Genomic DNA, 17,489 nt, shown 5'->3' with positions numbered 1-17,489 from the left:
TGTATAAAAAGATCTCAGTAGATTACTTATGAGCAAACTTTGACACAGATTTAGGAATGAATAAACTCTGTCTTCTTTCTCCAAACTTCCCTTGATTGACTATAATGTTACTGAGGGCTAACAGTTAAAAGTCCCAGCCAAAAGTCCAGAGCTTAACTTCTGCATTTTTGCACCCAAGCCTTTGTATCGCGAGAGCAGGGGGAGAAAAGAAAAAAAAAGTTTTGGGGAAAGTTGAGCAGAGCAGGGATGAGGAAAGAGCTGTGCTGTGAGGGAGAGACACAGTGAGTTTTACCATTCTCATCCTCTGGAATGCATCAGCTCCTCTAACTTATCTGTGCAAAGTCAACACGCAACTGGATGCGCACGAGCAGACTGCAGAAGTTACGATGCGCATCTATTTATAGCAGCTCAACGAAACGTTTGAGTGACTTTTCCTCTTCTGCGCAGTTTTTCCTCTAAACGTTTATTCAGCAATACCTGCAAGTGAGAGTAAAGTAGTCCTCTGTCGGGTCTGAGGCGAATCTCCTGTTCGGGAGACAAGGTAAAGTAACGTCTCACTCGTGCGCAACTTTGCACATTATCAATTTTCACACTGCATGCTTTTGCGACTGTGAGCAGAATGACTTTGTAACTTAATAACACAAGAAGTCATATCACACCAGCCACTTCTCAGAGTGCTGCAGAGTTGTTTTTCTTTTGTGCGCAGCATCTCCTCCACTCTCTCCTCTGCGTCTTTTCCAAACTTTTTTTTTCTTCATTATTATTGTTTTGCAGCTTTGACTCCAGACTGCAGAGGTCGACGGAGCTGGGGAACTAGTTGCAGGAGACTTTTACTCTTCCGAGCACTGGAGTTGTATACACTTGAGAGTGGATATGCCGGACAGTAAGTGTAGAGGACGGCTGCTGCAGTTGGCCGTGGCTCTGGTGGCCTTGCTGTCGCTCTGCGCCGAGCTTGGAGGCGCTGCAGAGGTGGTGGAGACCGGAGACAGCGAGCTGGTGACAAAGCAGACCGACTCCAGAGCCAGCAGGGCCAAAAGGAGGGGAGGGTCGGACGTCCTCAGAGGGTAATGTGACTATTATATCCCTATTAGTCCAATTTGGGGACAGTCTTTTCTTCCACTGTGTGCCAGTTCCCCACCAACTTTTAATTTCAATGAGCATCTTTCTGTGTGTGTTGGAGCAGGTGTCTGTTCTTCTCACGTTTGCTGCTCTTTCTGGTTTTTCATGATCATCGCAGATCAGAATACACTTTTCTTTTTATCAAGCAGGCTGAGACCCATGAGTGACATTGTCTGTGATGGGAAGTTTGGAGCAAAGTTTAGTAATTAAATACTGGCAGGAATATCACATTCCTGCTGGCTGCAATAATAAATTACATCCAAACAAAGGAGGCCATTGGTCGTGTGTGGCTGTGGCAGAGAGAGAGAGGGAGAGAGACTAACAGCTTAATCCTCTTGCTGGCCAAAAACACCACACCCCAGTTGTGGATAAATCACATCTGCAGCTGTACACAGTGGGTCACTGCTGGAGAGGTTGTGTGTATGTGTGTGTGCATGTGAAGAAAGAGTGGGAGAGAAAGAAAAGACAGACAGAAAGAAAGCAAGAAAGAAAATAAAGAAGGTCTGTGTCCAGTGATGACAGCAAACAGCTGATGAAGGTCACACAGTAGACAGCTCAATGAGCGTTCTCCACAGGCATTTTTATTTGACATGCTTTAAGTTAATTTATCAGAACATCTGGGTTCAGAGGCAGGAAGTGCATACAGGCTGCGTACTGTGTCACGCTGACTTACAAGTATAAGAATGTTTCTAAGATCCAACAGGCTTCATTACTCACCTCGTAGATCTGTTTGGAGTTACACTGTGCTGTATATATGCTGACCCCTGGGGTCAATACATGCCAAGTGGGTGGTTACAAATCTACATATGTACGCCTGTTAAAGACCTGTAGGTGGCAGGATGGCTCAGGTGTTCGCTGAAATGTTTTTTACAGGTGCATCAAATTTCATAAAACAGCTTGTGCAGCATAATATTTTCCTCAGCAAAAATATTGTGCCAAATACCGCATGCCAGGCCGCGCCCGACAGTGGCAAGATCACTGCAAGTAGCAAACACCATAGCATTGCCCAGTGGTTCCCAGCCTAAGGGTTGAGACCCCCACAGTGGGTTGCAAGATGTAAGATGTCACAATAATACCCTATAATTTGTCTTTAAATGTTTTTCTTGTCAAATACTTTATAGTTTAACCTAACAAAAATCACTCTTTGATTGAGCTGCTGACTGGTCATTACACCCATGATGAGGGGTCATAAGCTGGTTTTGCAACATGGTGTGCGGCAGGGTTGGAAAAAATATATAAGCAATTGCTTGATTTGCTTCATTCACCAGACAAAAAAACAATAGTAATCTATTGAGTGGCTGGTAGATTTTTGAATCCACCAGCCACAGTGGCAGGTGGATTCAAAAAGGTAATTTCCAACCCGAGTATGAGGTCACAATAGAGCTATGATTGGCCCCAAAAACCAGACCCAACCCTGCATGAACCTGCAAAGTTTCTGTCCAAGCCTTGTATGGCAGCAGTTTTGGGCCCAAGCTTAATTAAAAAGCCTAATTTCCTCAGTAACATTTTTTTAACATTACACAGACCAAAACATCATGCATTTAGAAAAATAAAAAATCAGAAACTGGAGTGAACCCAATCTGATTCAAGCCCAGGTGACTTTTGAGAAATTACAGCCCAACGTGGCCAGAGACATGTACTGTAGTGTTGTTGCTCAAAATGTTTTTGGAAATGTTTGGACATTTGGTGTTTTTTCGGGGGGGCTGTGAAAGTATAATTTCAGTATTTATGGAGAGGTTGGGTGTTCGCTAATCTGGACTTTTGAGTGACATGGAGGTGAGAATGTGATGACTGAATTTTGGTTCTGCTGTTATTGAGCAATGTGCCATTATTCCTGCTATGTCTGATGAAGTTTTATGCAGTATAGGGGGGTCAAGAAACAATAGATTTGTTCTTATAGTGTTCTGGTCAGTATTAAGCTTCCATCATGCAGTAGGAGATGCTGAGGGTCTAAGGACAGAGCATGTCTTCTGGTCTGTAAGAATGAAACAAATTTGACTTGAGAGTGATCTGAACTGTGCAACATTAGGGCTGGGTGATATGGAGAAAATCAAATATCCCAATAGTTTTGACCAAATACCTCGATAGTGCAGGGTTGACTAATGGTGCTTTCATAAAATATTTACACAATAAGATTTTTGATCAGTAATCATAAGTAATGTGGATATTATGGCTAAGTGGCTAAGTGAAAAAAGGCAAATAATAGAACAGCTAGAAAAGTCTGGAAAGCTCAGAAATTACGTCACGTTACTTAAATGCAGCCTTTAAAACCAGGAAAAGACAACACTTAAGATATCCGATATCTTATATCCTATTACAATATCCAAAATCTAAGACGTCATATAATCATATATATCATATGTATCCAGCCTCATATAATGATATCGATATAATATCAATTTATTGCCCAGCCCTGTGTAACATCAATTATTGACCCTGTGATGCTGCGTCTTCCACAGACCAAATGTGTGTGGCTCAAGGAACAACGCCTACTGCTGCCCCGGCTGGAAGACTCTGACTGGAGGAAACCAGTGCATTGTTCGTAAGTATCACCTCCATTATTCCTCTACTGGTATAAAATTCGGGTCAGGCAGAACTTTTTAACATCACCATTAGTAGTTTTCAGAGTCCAGCACCCAGCCGTTTTTTATCAGAGCCATGTAGTCACAGAGTATCGCACCTGAGATACAAAGTTGTTGTTAGGGCTGTCAGTGTTGAAGGGTATCTTCTTTATTTTTCAACCTGGATCCAATTTTCTCATTTTCACTGTGTTCAAGTGACTAATGGCAACAGCCCTTTTTAAATTGGTCCTGTATTGAGTGAGACTGCTGTAGCCGTGTTATCACTTGGGGCAATTGCGCATCAGCACTTTACGTCCACTAAAAGTGTTTGTTTTTGTGTTTTCGTTAAAGAGTAAGACCCTTTTTGTTTAACCAGAAACACCCACAAAATCACCATCACCAAACCCACCAGACTCTATTTAAATAAACAGTAATTTTATCATTGTTAAACACACTTCATTAGAAGTCCATTACAACAAAATAAAACTCACAAAACTCTTTGTTCGTCTTTCCACTGCTCCAACAATCACCAACTCTGCCTTGGGTGAAATAAACCCTTAATTCACGAAGTCAGATGTAAAAAATGCTGCCTCTATACACACTAAAATTACGGTTTATTTAAATAGAGTGTGGTGGGTTTGGTAATGGCGATTTCGGGCCTGTTTCTGGTTAAACAAAAAGGATCTTACTCTTTAACAAAAAAAGTCTGTCTCTGTAGGGTTCCTTTCCACATTGTTGTCAGACACTTATAATAATAATCTAAGCAGTTTTATCGGACATACACTGAGGATGCACAAATGCCCCAAATGATTACATTACATCCTGTTTTGCTGCTGCTGACCAAACCTTCTCGCTTAATACTGGACCAGAATCAAAAATTGTTGTTCCCATCAGTCACTCAGACACAAATATGCGGGAAAACAGGGTTCAGATTAAAAAATACCAAAGTTACCCTTTAAATTCCCTGAAAGTTTCTATCTTGTTGGAAGAAATCTAGCAGGAATGTGACTCCCCCAGACCAGACTTGAATATTCAGTGATTTGTGGCACATAAGAAATTAATTCATCCTCATTCTTGAACAGTATCTAATCAGTAAAACAAGAATAAAATGTGCTATTATTGTGATTGGTTATATAACTTTTTTTTATTGTTCAATGAGTCATAAATAATTGTCATTTTCAGACCATGAACAAGCAATGATACTGACTGCCAACAGTAGTAGAAGTTTCGTTGCAGTTTGATGTTTCAAGGTTTGAACAGAAAGAAAAGTAATGCAAAAGAGTAACATTTATGGTCCATTTACATGGAAAAAAACCCCAATGCAAACATTATCTTATGTAAAATACTGAAAACTAGTAGATGCTCTTTAGATGGTGGAATTTTCTTGATTTATCCTATGTCCTCTGATGCACCTGTCTGATTGGTGACACCATACAGGTATGCAAAACATTTTTTTTTAATGCCTAATTAATGGGACTCATCTATGGGACTTTTGATCACCCAATAATTTTACATCAGCAGTGGGTTATTGTAGGTAACGATGGCGATAAGCCGATAACATGACATAAAACAAGGGCAAATTGCTAATTCATTCTGGTCCATTTCCTCTGGTATTCTGGCAGCGGTTGCTTTTCTGGTTTCTTTTCTCTTTCAGTTTATTTCCTCCCCACCTCTCTCCCTCTTTCTCTCCCTCTCGCTCCCCTTCAGTAGACAGGAAGGTCTGAGAGGCTGTAGAGTTGTGTGATTGCAGTCTGGCTGGTCGGCTGGCCGGATGCCTGTCGCGGCTCTAATGACATTGTTTAGCAGTGGGGTTCAGGGAGTAGGGGTCAGTGGCTGGACTCTACCTGATGGGAGCTGGGGGCAGGGGACCATGCCAGTAACAGTCTGTGGGAAAGGGAACAACCGAGCGAAAAACAGCCGGTGCCAACTGAAAACACACACTGGTACACATTTATGGCAACAAAACTCAAAGAAGAAAATAGCTTCATGTCGTTGCCAATTGGGCTTCTATAACTTGATGTTAAAAGGAAGGTTTGGCCATATTTGGACTGTGGTCTGTTTGAGTTCTGAAATATTATAGATGAGAGTTCAGTGTGGGGTTTAGATCATGGCCTCAGTTGCAACAAATGAAATTCAAACCTGACATTCCAAACCTGCAGCGGACAGGCTGACAAGCAACAGATACATAACATGAATTTTCTCTCACGCACAATAAAGACAAGTCCTGGCATCCAAAAGCGAGCACTGTTATTTTATCTTGCACCTGACAGAGGACCTTTTCATGTTGTTTGACCCAGTGTCATGTTCCTTTTTGCAGCAATCTGCCGGAGTTCATGTGGAGACGGTTTCTGCTCCAGACCCAACATGTGCACCTGCCCCAATGGCCAGATCGCCCCATCCTGTGGCTCCAAGTCAGGTCATTAAACAGCACCTCCCCTTTCCCAAGGAGTGAACTCAGCTTGATGGGTTTTAGTATATAGAGTGCATAGACGGGGGCTGTAACTGGTATTTGGCCTATAGATAAACACAGTAATGGAATGATTTATGTAAATAGGAGTGTATGTCAAAACTTAGTGTGTTTTGGAAAGCACAGTGTAGACCACACCCCTGTCTTTGCGTATTTTTTAATAAAGGAGCTGTAATCTGAAGAAAAACATTTCACCATACAGTAACAATAATGACATGTGACAGATGATATATGACAGAAAACATGCACTCTTGTAGTGTGTTTTTCTCCGTAGGATAAAAATGAGAGACTGTAATTGGCTCAGATATTTAATGTTCAGACCACACTGTGCAATTTGCATCTTTTTTTCTAATGTTTTCTTCCCCTCATCATGACTAATGAGCACTAACTAACATGGTACAAAAAATATGACATGCTAAGCCAGAAAAACCTCCTGAAAACATCCCTTGAAACTACGTCAAGCAATTGATATATGTTGCAATCACGTTCGTGCAAATGGTGGTCAATCACGTGGGTTGTTGTGTGTATGTGTGTGTGTGTGTGTGTGTGTGTGTGTGAGAGAGAGAGTCGGTTTAGGGTGTGTGTGTGCCTTGGAAGATATCCACAGTCAACATCTCCTCCATGTTGCTCTCTTGCAGCTCATAGCGCTTCAACCCGATGTGCTCATCTGTTTGCACGCCATAAATTTCTAGGAAATTATAACCAAGCATGACTTTCAAAAAACATGGTTCAGAGTGCATTTTGTTTATGTTGTAAATCTAATCTGGAGCATATGTTTGTGTACTCTGAATTTAACTCCCAACATGGCTCTTTGTGTATGTCTGTGTGTGTGTGTGCGCTTGTGTTGTTGTGCCCACAGTCCAGCACTGCAATATTCGGTGTATGAACGGGGGAACATGTTCTGAGGACAACTGCCAGTGTCAGAAAGGCTACGTGGGAAACCACTGTGGGCAACGTAAGGATCATCCTGAAAATACCACTGTGACACACTTTAACATTATCAGCATGTTTTAACATAATTCAGATGTATTTAAGGTGGAGATATCCTATATAACCTCCATTTCTTAAAGTCCCTCTGCAAACACGTTTTGAAGTAAAAAATACTCATACAGTTTTCTCACATAGCAGTTTAAAAATCTCTATAAAGGGGCCGGAAGCAGACCTACTGTTTCTCCCTCATTGCGAATTTTTGCTGCGTTCCATTTACCTCAGACGTTAGAGGTTGGAGCCGGGAATGACATCACACCTGAGTTGAACATGCTCCAGAAGTCGGAAAATCAAGAAGTTGTTCGCAATACTAGTTCAAGCTAGGTCAGCCACTGTTATCAATACCTGTTGACAGGAATGAATAACACTGTGTTGTGCACCTACAAACATCGTAGCAACATATCCACAGATGTTGGAATTGACTGTGTTTTCAACTGTTTTAATGAGACACAAATGTGTTAATAAAAGTATATTACTACAGCTTTCACTACTGTTGATGTGGGTAGCAGCCATCTTGAATTTTGAGGTCAGGGACAGGGAGGTTCCTTCAACTTTCTGAGTTGGATGTCAAATTTAAGTTGTAATTTCCCGACTGGGAATACAGAAAATCTGACCTCTCAGTGTAAATGGAATGCATTGAGTTTCGCTTTTGCTATCCGCTCTCTCCAGCACTGCTCGCGCTAGGTCAGGGCTAGGCAACCTGCAGTTCCAGGGTCTCGTGCGGCTCTTAAGACCCACTTCAGTGGCTCCCCGTGGCTTTGACATGAAATTATTGGGAAATGTATAACGGTTATATTTTTTTCAGATTTTCAATTGTCATTGTTATAGGCCTAAAGTGATTATTGCATTCTATAATTATAAAAGTGTGTAGCCAATACATTAAATTAAAAAAAACGTTTTTAAGTTTCATCAACTAAAATGTGAGACATACATCTATGACCTGGTGCCTTTTCCTCTAAATTTTGAATGCTGAACTTCTAAAGTACTAAATGATTATAAATAGCCCACTGCAGAGTAGCTACCTTGTAGTAAATCATATTAATATATGCTCATTTAGACCTTTTCCTAATGTTGATGGGCTAATTTAGACGTAATAGGTTGTTACCTTTATTCAAATATGTTTTACAGCTCCAGACAGAGTTTTGTTTTCTTTTTTTTTGGCCAATAATGGCTCTTTTAATTGTAAAGGTTGCCGACCTCACCACACCTATCTAGTTACAAACTTCGCACAGATACAAGTCAGTACAGTCAAGACATGCTGGGTGACATTAACATAAGAAAAACACATTTTTGAGTAGAAGGGTAGCTTGTGGTAGCTTGGTAGAAGTAGCTTGTGTTTCGTGCTAATTAGCAAATGTCAGCATACTATCATGCTAAGCTAAGAAGTGAGCATGGTAAACATTAGACATGTTAAACATCATCATGTTAACATTGTCATTGTGTGCATGTTGCCATGCCAGCATTAGCACAGCTGAGTTCCCAGGAACAGCGCTAGGCTTTGAAGCCAATTTTACATGCCAAATGTGGAATTATAACTTCCAGGTCCGTCATATGATGTCATTGGGCCTAAAAAGACCTTTTCCGTTTAGACTTACTTTGTGAAAGAGATGTCTGATTTATGTCTGTAAAGCAATGGACAACTTTATTTTTATCACCACCCACACAAAATTACTTGTTTCACTATCAAAATTTGATCCATTTGCTCTGATAAAATTTCAAAAGTCGAGAAGACTGAAAAAATAAAATAATTTATAACCCTATTCAAGTTAGCAGAGTGCTAAACTGGAAAATTTGGGACTCATACACAGAAGTTAGCTATAAGTGTCTAGTGCACTTGCTCTCTGGGCCCCACAGTTGGAAGATTTGAGTAATTTCATACCTTGAAAGTTGAGTTTTTTTGGCTTCATGTGCCAACAAGCAACTTTAATAGGAATTAAGTGGGGTCCGCCTCCGCCTCCAACACTGTATCCAGTTTTCATTACATATCCACTGTACAGCCTCACAGGACTGCTAACTTGTTGTAGTTTTGGCCATCCTTCCTATTAGTAATAATAACTCTATACTTACCAAAGGACTTGCTGAGACGTGATCATGGCAACTTTTCTGAAATGTAGTGCAATAGGGCAAGAAACGAGCAGTCAGATGAAAAGTTGAACTTATTTGGAAGGGAAAACAAAATGATGAATCAAACACTTAAACATCTATTACAGTGCACAGACCAACTTTCTGATTCAACTTCCATACTTATAAAAGTAGTGTGTGCACTGTTGTCCTGTGTAATGAAGGATCGCCACCAGCATTTCGACTTTTACCTCCAAATAAAGTGGTTTAGATCATCTGCCTTAGTTTGTCTGTGGCTAGTTCGATCAATGGCTGCTCTGTTTGTTTCCCCATCTGACTCCTTTTTAATGATGTCATCATGTTCCCACATCTCTGCAATTCATTTAGTGACTGCAATGTTACCGTAACCAAGAGAAATGACGGACAAAAATACAAACATGAGAACCAAATGGTATAAACCAGAAATAACCTTTGGATTCATTGTAGCTCGAAGTTGAGTCTTCATGTCAGTGTTGTGTCATTATTTGTTTTTCTCTCCTTTCTTCTCCAGCGGTTTGTGAAAATGGCTGTCTTAATGGAGGAAGATGTGTGGCTCCCAACAGATGTGTGTGTACCTACGGCTTCACCGGGGCTCAGTGTGAGAGAGGTAATGAGTGTCACACTTGCAGTACGCAGTATTTCTCTCACTCATCTGACATCACACTGTCCCTGAGCTCTATAGTCACTACTCACTACTGCTCAAGTGTATTTCCAAAGCCACATGTGCTGCTTTTGTGAAAACGTGACTCGGTGCTGAATGGCGGTTGTTTTTTGTGACTGAAGACAATTCCTGCTTCGTCATGCCACCGGCTCCAGGAATGCGGTTTGTTGTGGAACATTTGCATGTCAAGCTTGAGCTCAGAAGTGACCATTATTTTCCACATCTGCTCTCAAACGACGCTCTGGGGAATGTTATGTCTTTCTAAATGTGCGGTGTTTGTTAACTGAAGACCTCCCAACCTCCTGTGGTTGCTCTCTGGCACATGTGAGCCGAGGCTCCAAAGTATACAAGCACACGCAAACAGAGAGCGGCCTGCGCTGTGTATGGTGCGTGTGTGTGTGTTTTTTGTATGTGCTGGGGGTCTGTGAAGGTGATGACCTGTAGAGGTCAAAGTGGTGACCTTTTAAAGCTAATATTTGGATTGGCAGCAGAGCTCCTAATTAGTAACGTCCCTTTTAACAAGGCCATGCTTCAGAGACCTGTCAGTCGGGTCTGGATGAGGATTGCTCCTTTAGTTTACTTTAGTCTTTTCTTCAACCCTGCAACTAATAAGACACTATCTGGATGCCTGGTGGGTTAGCGCCAGGCCTTATCTGCTGAAGCACACTGCTGCATGTTGTGACTTTGGTTTCCACTTTTTCCTGTGCAAGCTTGGCCAAAGGGTTTGTAGGACTGTTGAGGAATTTAAATCAGCGCACATTAACTTGTAGATGTTCATACTTTTCAGGGAACACAAGGAATCTCAGAAATGCTCTGCTGTTGTGTCTTGTGTTATGGTTCCTGATGAAGAAATGATATATGGGCAAAGAATTCAGCCACATCTGGTTTTAAAACTTTGATTCGCCATGTAAGGAGACGTACATGCATGCAAACGCGGCTGCTCTATGAATGGGCATTTTTTTGTCTGCTATAGTGAAAGTGTCCCTTTATTGGTGAAACAGGCAGACTTATGTGGCACACTTGTGTGTGTGTGTGTGTGTGTGTGTGTGTGTGTGTGTGTGTGTGTGTTTGTGTGTGTCTGGGAGCAGCTGCTTGGAGACCAACTTCCATCTTCTGTCATTCTGTCATTCATGTTGACACAGTTCAGTGTGCTGGACTGAGGTGTGTCACTGTGTCATTGTGTGTTCCTGTTTCCATGGAATCCAAGATTTGGATATGCTTCTACTGGTCGGTGCAGGGTGTTATTATGATGTTGTAGTGCTGAATATACAGTATAGGTAACATATATATATATATATATATATACATATATATATATATATATATACACACATACAGTACAGGCCAAAAGTTTGGACACACCTTCTCATTCAATGCGTTTTCTTTATTTTCATGACTATTTACATTTACTACTATTTGTAGATTCTCACTGAAGGCATCAAAACTATGAATGAACACATGTGGAGTTATGTACTTAACAAAAAAAGGTGAGATAACTGAAAACATGTTTTATATTCTAGTTTCTTCAAAATAGCCACCCTTTGCTCTGATTACTGCTTTGCACACTCTTGGCATTCTCTCCATGAGCTTCAAGAGGTAGTCACCTGAAATGGTTTTCTAACAGTCTTGAAGGAGTTCCCAGAGATGTTTAGCACTTGTTGGCCCCTTTGCCTTCACTCTGCGGTCCAGCTTACCCCAAACCATCTCGATTGGGTTCAGGTCCGGTGACTGTGGAGGCCAGGTCATCTGCCGCAGCACTCCATCACTCTCCTTCTTGGTCAAATAGCCCTTACACAGCCTGGAGGTGTGTTTGGGGTCATTGTCCTGTTGAAAAATAAATGATCGTCCAACTAAACGCAAACCGGATGGGATGGCATGTCGCTGCAGGATGCTGTGGTAGCCATGCTGGTTCAGTGTGCCTTCAATTTTGAATAAATCCCCAACAGTGTCACCAGCAAAACACCCTCACACCATCACACCTCCTCCTCCATGCTTCACAGTGGGAACCAGGCATGTGGAATCCATCCGTTCACCTTTTCTGCGTCTCACAAAGACACGGCGGTTGGAACCAAAGATCTCAAATTTGGACTCATCAGACCAAAGCACAGATTTCCACTGGTCTAATGTCCATTCCTTGTGTTTCTTGGCCCAAACAAATCTCTTGTGCTTGTTGCCTCTCCTTAGCAGTGGTTTCCTAGCAGCTATTTGACCATGAAGGCCTGATTCGCGCAGTCTCCTCTTAACAGTTGTTCTAGAGATGGGTCTGCTGCTAGAACTCTGTGTGGCATTCATCTGGTCTCTGATCTGAGCTGCTGTTAACTTGCGATTTCTGAGGCTGCTGACTCGGATGAACTTATCCTCAGAAGCAGAGGTGACTCTTGGTCTTCCTTTCCTGGGTCGGTCCTCATGTGTGACAGTTTCGTTGTAGCGCTTGATGGTTTTTGCGACTCCACTTGGGGACACATTTAAAGTTTTTGCAATTTTCCGGACTGACTGACCTTCATTTCTTAAAGTAATGATGGCCACTCGTTTTTCTTTAGTTAGCTGATTGGTTCTTGCCATAATATGAATTTTAACAGTTGTCCAATAGGGCTGTTGGCTGTGTATTAACCTGACTTCTGCACAACACAACTGATGGTCCCAACCCCATTGATAAAGCAAGAAATTCTGCGAATTAACCCTGATAAGGCACACCTGTGAAGTGGAAACCATTTCAGGTGACTACCTCTTGAAGCTCATGGAGAGAATGCCAAGAGTGTGCAAAGCAGTAATCAGAGCAAAGGGTGGCTATTTTGAAGAAACTAGAATATAAAACATGTTTTCAGTTATTTCACCTTTTTTTTTTAAGTACATAACTCCACATGTGTTCATTCATAGTTTTGATGCCTTCAGTGAGAATCTACAATGTAAATAGTCATGAAAATAAAGAAAACGCATTGAATGAGAAGGTGTGTCCAAACTTTTGGCCTGTACTGTATATATATTAGGGATACACGTATCTGACCCATATATGGATACTTGCATATCCGATATGCCAAAATGTAACAACTCATTTGACCAATTGACCGATATCAGTATAACCACTTTTTTCCCCACCTTATTTTAATGATCATCATGTCTCTTCTGTAGTGGAATTAATATCATATCATGCATACATACTCTTATCATATTGCCCACCAGCAGATGGAGACATGAAATACAGTACTTTTCAGTGTATATAATATTCATTCATCGTGCAAATTAAAAAAAATCATATTGGCCACTTGCAATAGTTCATTTTAAAGCCAATATCGGCCGATTCCGATGACGTGCTGATATTATCGTACATCCCTAATATATATATATATATATATATATATATATATATATATTTATATATGGTGCCTAGATAATCAACAGATAAATAGTCAACAATAGTTTGGCAATTGAGTAGTCATTTGGGTAATTTATTTCACAAAAATGTTAAATATTTTCTTGTTCTGGCTTCTCAAAATTGAGGATGTGCTGCTTTTTCAGTTTTGAATATCTTTGGGTTTTGGACTGTTAGTTAAAGCTGCAACAATTAATCAATGAATCGTTTATTTGTCCGTCGGACTGCAACTAACAATTATTTTTTATTATCGATTAATCTGCCCATTATTTTCTCGATAAATCGTTTGTTATTAAAATTCCAGAAAGTAGTGAAACCTGCCCTGTGTAACTTCCCAGAGCCCAAAGTGACATCTTAAAATGGTTCATTTTATCCGACCAGCAGTCTAAAAATCCAAAGCTAATCTGACATTAAATCACAGTATGACAAAAAACATCAACCCCCCACATTTAAAAACCATGAAACTATTATTTGATCATCAAAATAATAATTTTCTGTCCATCAGCTAAGCGATTATTGACTAATGATTGTAGCTCTAGTTGACAAATATCAACTGAATTGCTGACTAATTTGAGAATTGATTAATTGGTTCGAGGAATTCTCCATTCCAGCTTCCAGCTTAAATGTGAATATTTTCTGGTTTATTTACTTTGATAGTATCTTTGTGTTGTGGGCAATACAAGACATTTGAGGATGTCATCTTGGGCATCTTTTCACCATTTTCTGACATTTTACAGACCAAACAATTAATCAATTAATCGAGAAAGTAATAGACAAATTAATCAACACTGAAAATAGTCATAAGTTACAGCCCTACTATTAGTTGGACAAAACAAGCTACTATAATGACAGTAGTCAGTATTTGCTGTCCTTTCAGTGTGTCAGTGATTTGTCCTTCATCTTGCAAACAGAGGTAGAGAAAGTAGGCCAACGGATACAGTGGCGTTTTGGGTTAAATTACTTTCACTGGAATTTCCTTGGCTAGTGTCCATCACCTCCCAAGGGAAAGCCATTGTGCTCTCACACAAATACAAGCACATGCATAAAGTACATGTGTACACACATCCATGCTCACATGCACAACCCCACACTGTTAAAGCAATTTAGAGAACCGTGCCCAATAATGGCTTGATCTTATCACATTAGCAAGAACACGAGGTTTTCCACCAACATGTGATCTGACCAGAGGAGAAGTAACTGCAGTTAGGACTCAGAGGTTTTCTTGGATGTGGAAAGACTCTGGTGCAATCAGGGCTCTACAGGAACACATCATCGCTGCAGAGCTGTGTGCTGCCAAAGTGACTGTTGATCTGCTGACCAGTGGTCCCACCGCCAGACGCAGCTGACTGCAGTGAAAATGCAGCCTGGTACATCAACGCATCCTTTGTTGGTTACAAATGTGATTTAAGTTGGAATGTGGAATCGGTGAGATCCAGCCACACTGCTGCTGATCGCTCTTCGCTCCTCCTGCAGAGTCGTTTAGCTACGGTGCAATAAAGTCCAGTTTTCAGTGTGACGCTATTGACTTCACTTGGGATGGTGATGAAACACTGGCCTGAAACGTGGCAACACGTGAGTTACACAGTCAATAAGTCAGCAGCACAACAGGGAAAGTCGGTCAGTCAGCTGAGGGGCTCTCTTGTCTCTTAATGCCTGGCTGACTTTCCCCTATCTGGCTCTGTTCTGGCCCAGTGCAAACCCCAGTAGATAGATAACCAAGTGTGTGTCTGTGTGTGTGTTTGAGTGTGTAATCAACTTGTTAGTCCTGGGAGGATGGAGAAATCTGCTGACGGGCCAATAGGGAAGGCCCCACCCAGATATAAGACCCTGTAACACATTCACAGAAACACACACAAACATATGCACACAAAGCATTCGCACAAATTACGCCTATGTTAAGGCATGTAAGGATTCTGTGAGCCCCATCTGCAAGGGGGTAGACTGGGGAAGGGTGGATTTGGAAAAGGTGGACAGATTTTTGTGTGTGTACAAACACTTTGGAGTTAATCCAGGAAACTCTTTTGACCCACTTCCCGGTGGGCTTCCCTCCTGTTCACACCAAGGCTGTTGTTGTGTATAAACTCACCGGTCATTGAGGAAGCCAATATTTCACTTGCGTTCCCAAAGTAATTGGACCTCTGCACAAACAAAATCGCCTGCTAATGAGAGTCAAAACAAACCATCAACTCCCATATTAAGATATGTGTTTACTGACGATGATATGCAAACGTGTTTCCAAAAGTAGAGCAGCAAAGCAAAAACAAGAGCAGCATTTTTTTTTTAAAGTTTTAGTCTGTTTTGAGATCATCTCTGGCTAGACTGCGGATGAGGGGCTGGGACATTGGCTGAGGTTCTGTGTGTGTGTGTGTGTGTGTGTGTGTGTGTGTGTGTGTGTGTGTGTATGTGAGCGCGTTTGTGTGTTAACACGTGCGATTGTTCCCAGATGTACAGGACATGGGTGGATCCCCCAGCTGTATGCAGTTCACAGAGAGACAGTAAGATGACAGATGAAATGACACCACTTTCACCCTACAGCTGTCCGCCTCTCCCTGTTTACCTCAGCTGACTGTTTAAGTGCTGCACTTGTATTTGCTCTACTCCATACTCAGATCTTTGTGTTTTTAGTGTTTGCGCTCCTCTGCTAACAGCTGTAATGAGCAGGTATTATGTCAGATGGATTATGTGTGGCAGCCCAACAGTAATAACACATAAACCTTAATCTGATGAAAAGAGAAACTTGAGTTCCTTACACAGTCTGCTGTACCTCAGCTTATATGGGCGCCGTGTAAAAACTTTCCATAGTTCCTGTAATTGCTTTTCCTATATACGGTATATTCCTTTGTTGTTGTAGGTAAGGCAGATAATGTAGGATTTAAGTAGATACAGAAGATACCTGGCAACTGGTTGGGTTTGTTCTTTCAAAACTGAATGTTGTTGAAGGAAGTGGTGGAAGAAGTATTGTAATCTCGTACTAAAAGCTACAGTTTGTAGCTTTTATGAAAATAACTTAACGTGTCATACTTCATTTGCTGAAACTGTCACCATATTCTGAAAGAAGTCCATGAGACAGATGAAAATAATCAAGTCCCTCCTCCTCTTCCTTGTGCTTTTAATGGCATTTGCTAGAATCTACTGTGGTGCACTGAAAACAACCAGTGAGAGCCAAGGAGTCTCTAAGGCAGCTGTCAGTCATGTCAATCACTGCTCATGAACTGAGATCAAATCAAATGAGCAAATGTTAATCAAGATTCTGTCATTGCCTATTTCTCACCTCAAATGTTTTCAGAAACATATTTTAGTGTACTGTTTAGCTTCAAAATAAGAGAGTTTGTGACCCAGCTGCCATGTTGGAAACAGTTGACCGAGGTACCAACCACAGCCTACTAGCTGAAGCAAACTTTCTTATTTTAAAGCTAAACAGTACCCTAAAATGTTACTGAAAACATTTGAGGTGAGAAATAGGCAATGCAGTAACAGAATCTTGATTCTTATCTGATCAGTGCTGCCTTGTTTGGCAGTTTGACCGCAGTTTACGAGCACTGATTGACATGATTGACAGCTGCTTTAGAGGCTCCTCGGCTCTGATTGTGTGTCTTCGTTCATAAGCAGAAGGCCATTAGAAACACTACAAGGTGATAAAGTAGGCAGAGGAGCATGATTTTTCTCACAGATAATCTGACTCATTTAGCGCTATGTGAATATGGTGAGAATTTCAGCAAATATAACAAAAGTTAGTTTTTATAAAAGCTACTGGCTACAGGTGCATTCAAAAAATGTATGTATAAGTCAGGAAGACTTAGAAGGAAAATTTTCAGTGGCCCTTTTGAGAGTGTTATACATTTCTGATGTGTTGACTTTAAAAGGAAAAGTTTGACGTTGACAAGACAATACCTGTCTGTTTAATAGCCAGAAGACATGTTGCTACCCGGTCCATACCGGTAACCTGTTTTGTTGAGGTCCTATCCCCTGACCAACGGGCTGTCCAGACCCTAACCATTCTAGGTCAATGTCTGACCCCAACAATCTTTGCACATAAATTGGGTTTCCAGTATGGATCGGGCAACAACAATAACTTAGTTTAGTATATAGACTTGAAACAGGAGGCAACAGTTAGCCTTGCACTGTGTGAAAGTAAGTAAATCTGCCTACCTGCACCACTAAAGGTGACTAATTTATTAGCACATTGTATCTTGATTGTTTAATCAGCACAAGTGTAACACTTTA

At 41.1% G+C, this 17,489-nt stretch overlaps 1 protein-coding gene across 2 annotated transcripts in view; it reads left to right on the top strand.

The window, feature by feature from the left end:
- The first annotated feature begins 225 nt into the window (after positions 1-225).
- fbn1 (fibrillin 1) overlaps positions 226-17,489 on the top strand; it is an 86,441-nt gene continuing 69,177 nt past the window's right edge. Inside the window, exons 1-6 of one of the 2 annotated variants that reach the window (XM_049592856.1) lie at positions 226-541; positions 775-1,064; positions 3,579-3,661; positions 5,998-6,096; positions 7,007-7,102; positions 9,746-9,841. In XM_049592856.1, coding sequence (XP_049448813.1) covers positions 874-1,064; positions 3,579-3,661; positions 5,998-6,096; positions 7,007-7,102; positions 9,746-9,841 — 565 coding nt within the window. In that variant the 5' untranslated portion in view covers positions 226-541; positions 775-873. The remainder of the gene's footprint in view (positions 542-774; positions 1,065-3,578; positions 3,662-5,997; positions 6,097-7,006; positions 7,103-9,745; positions 9,842-17,489) is intronic. The other variant, XM_049592845.1, reaches the window with a different exon arrangement.

The sequence above is a fragment of the Epinephelus fuscoguttatus genome, linkage group LG2 (assembly GCF_011397635.1).
Source record: "Epinephelus fuscoguttatus linkage group LG2, E.fuscoguttatus.final_Chr_v1".
In the NCBI taxonomy this organism is placed as follows: domain Eukaryota; kingdom Metazoa; phylum Chordata; class Actinopteri; order Perciformes; family Serranidae; genus Epinephelus; species Epinephelus fuscoguttatus.
The sequence above is the reverse complement of the archived record's forward strand: the minus strand, read 5'-3'. Positions and strand labels throughout refer to the sequence as shown.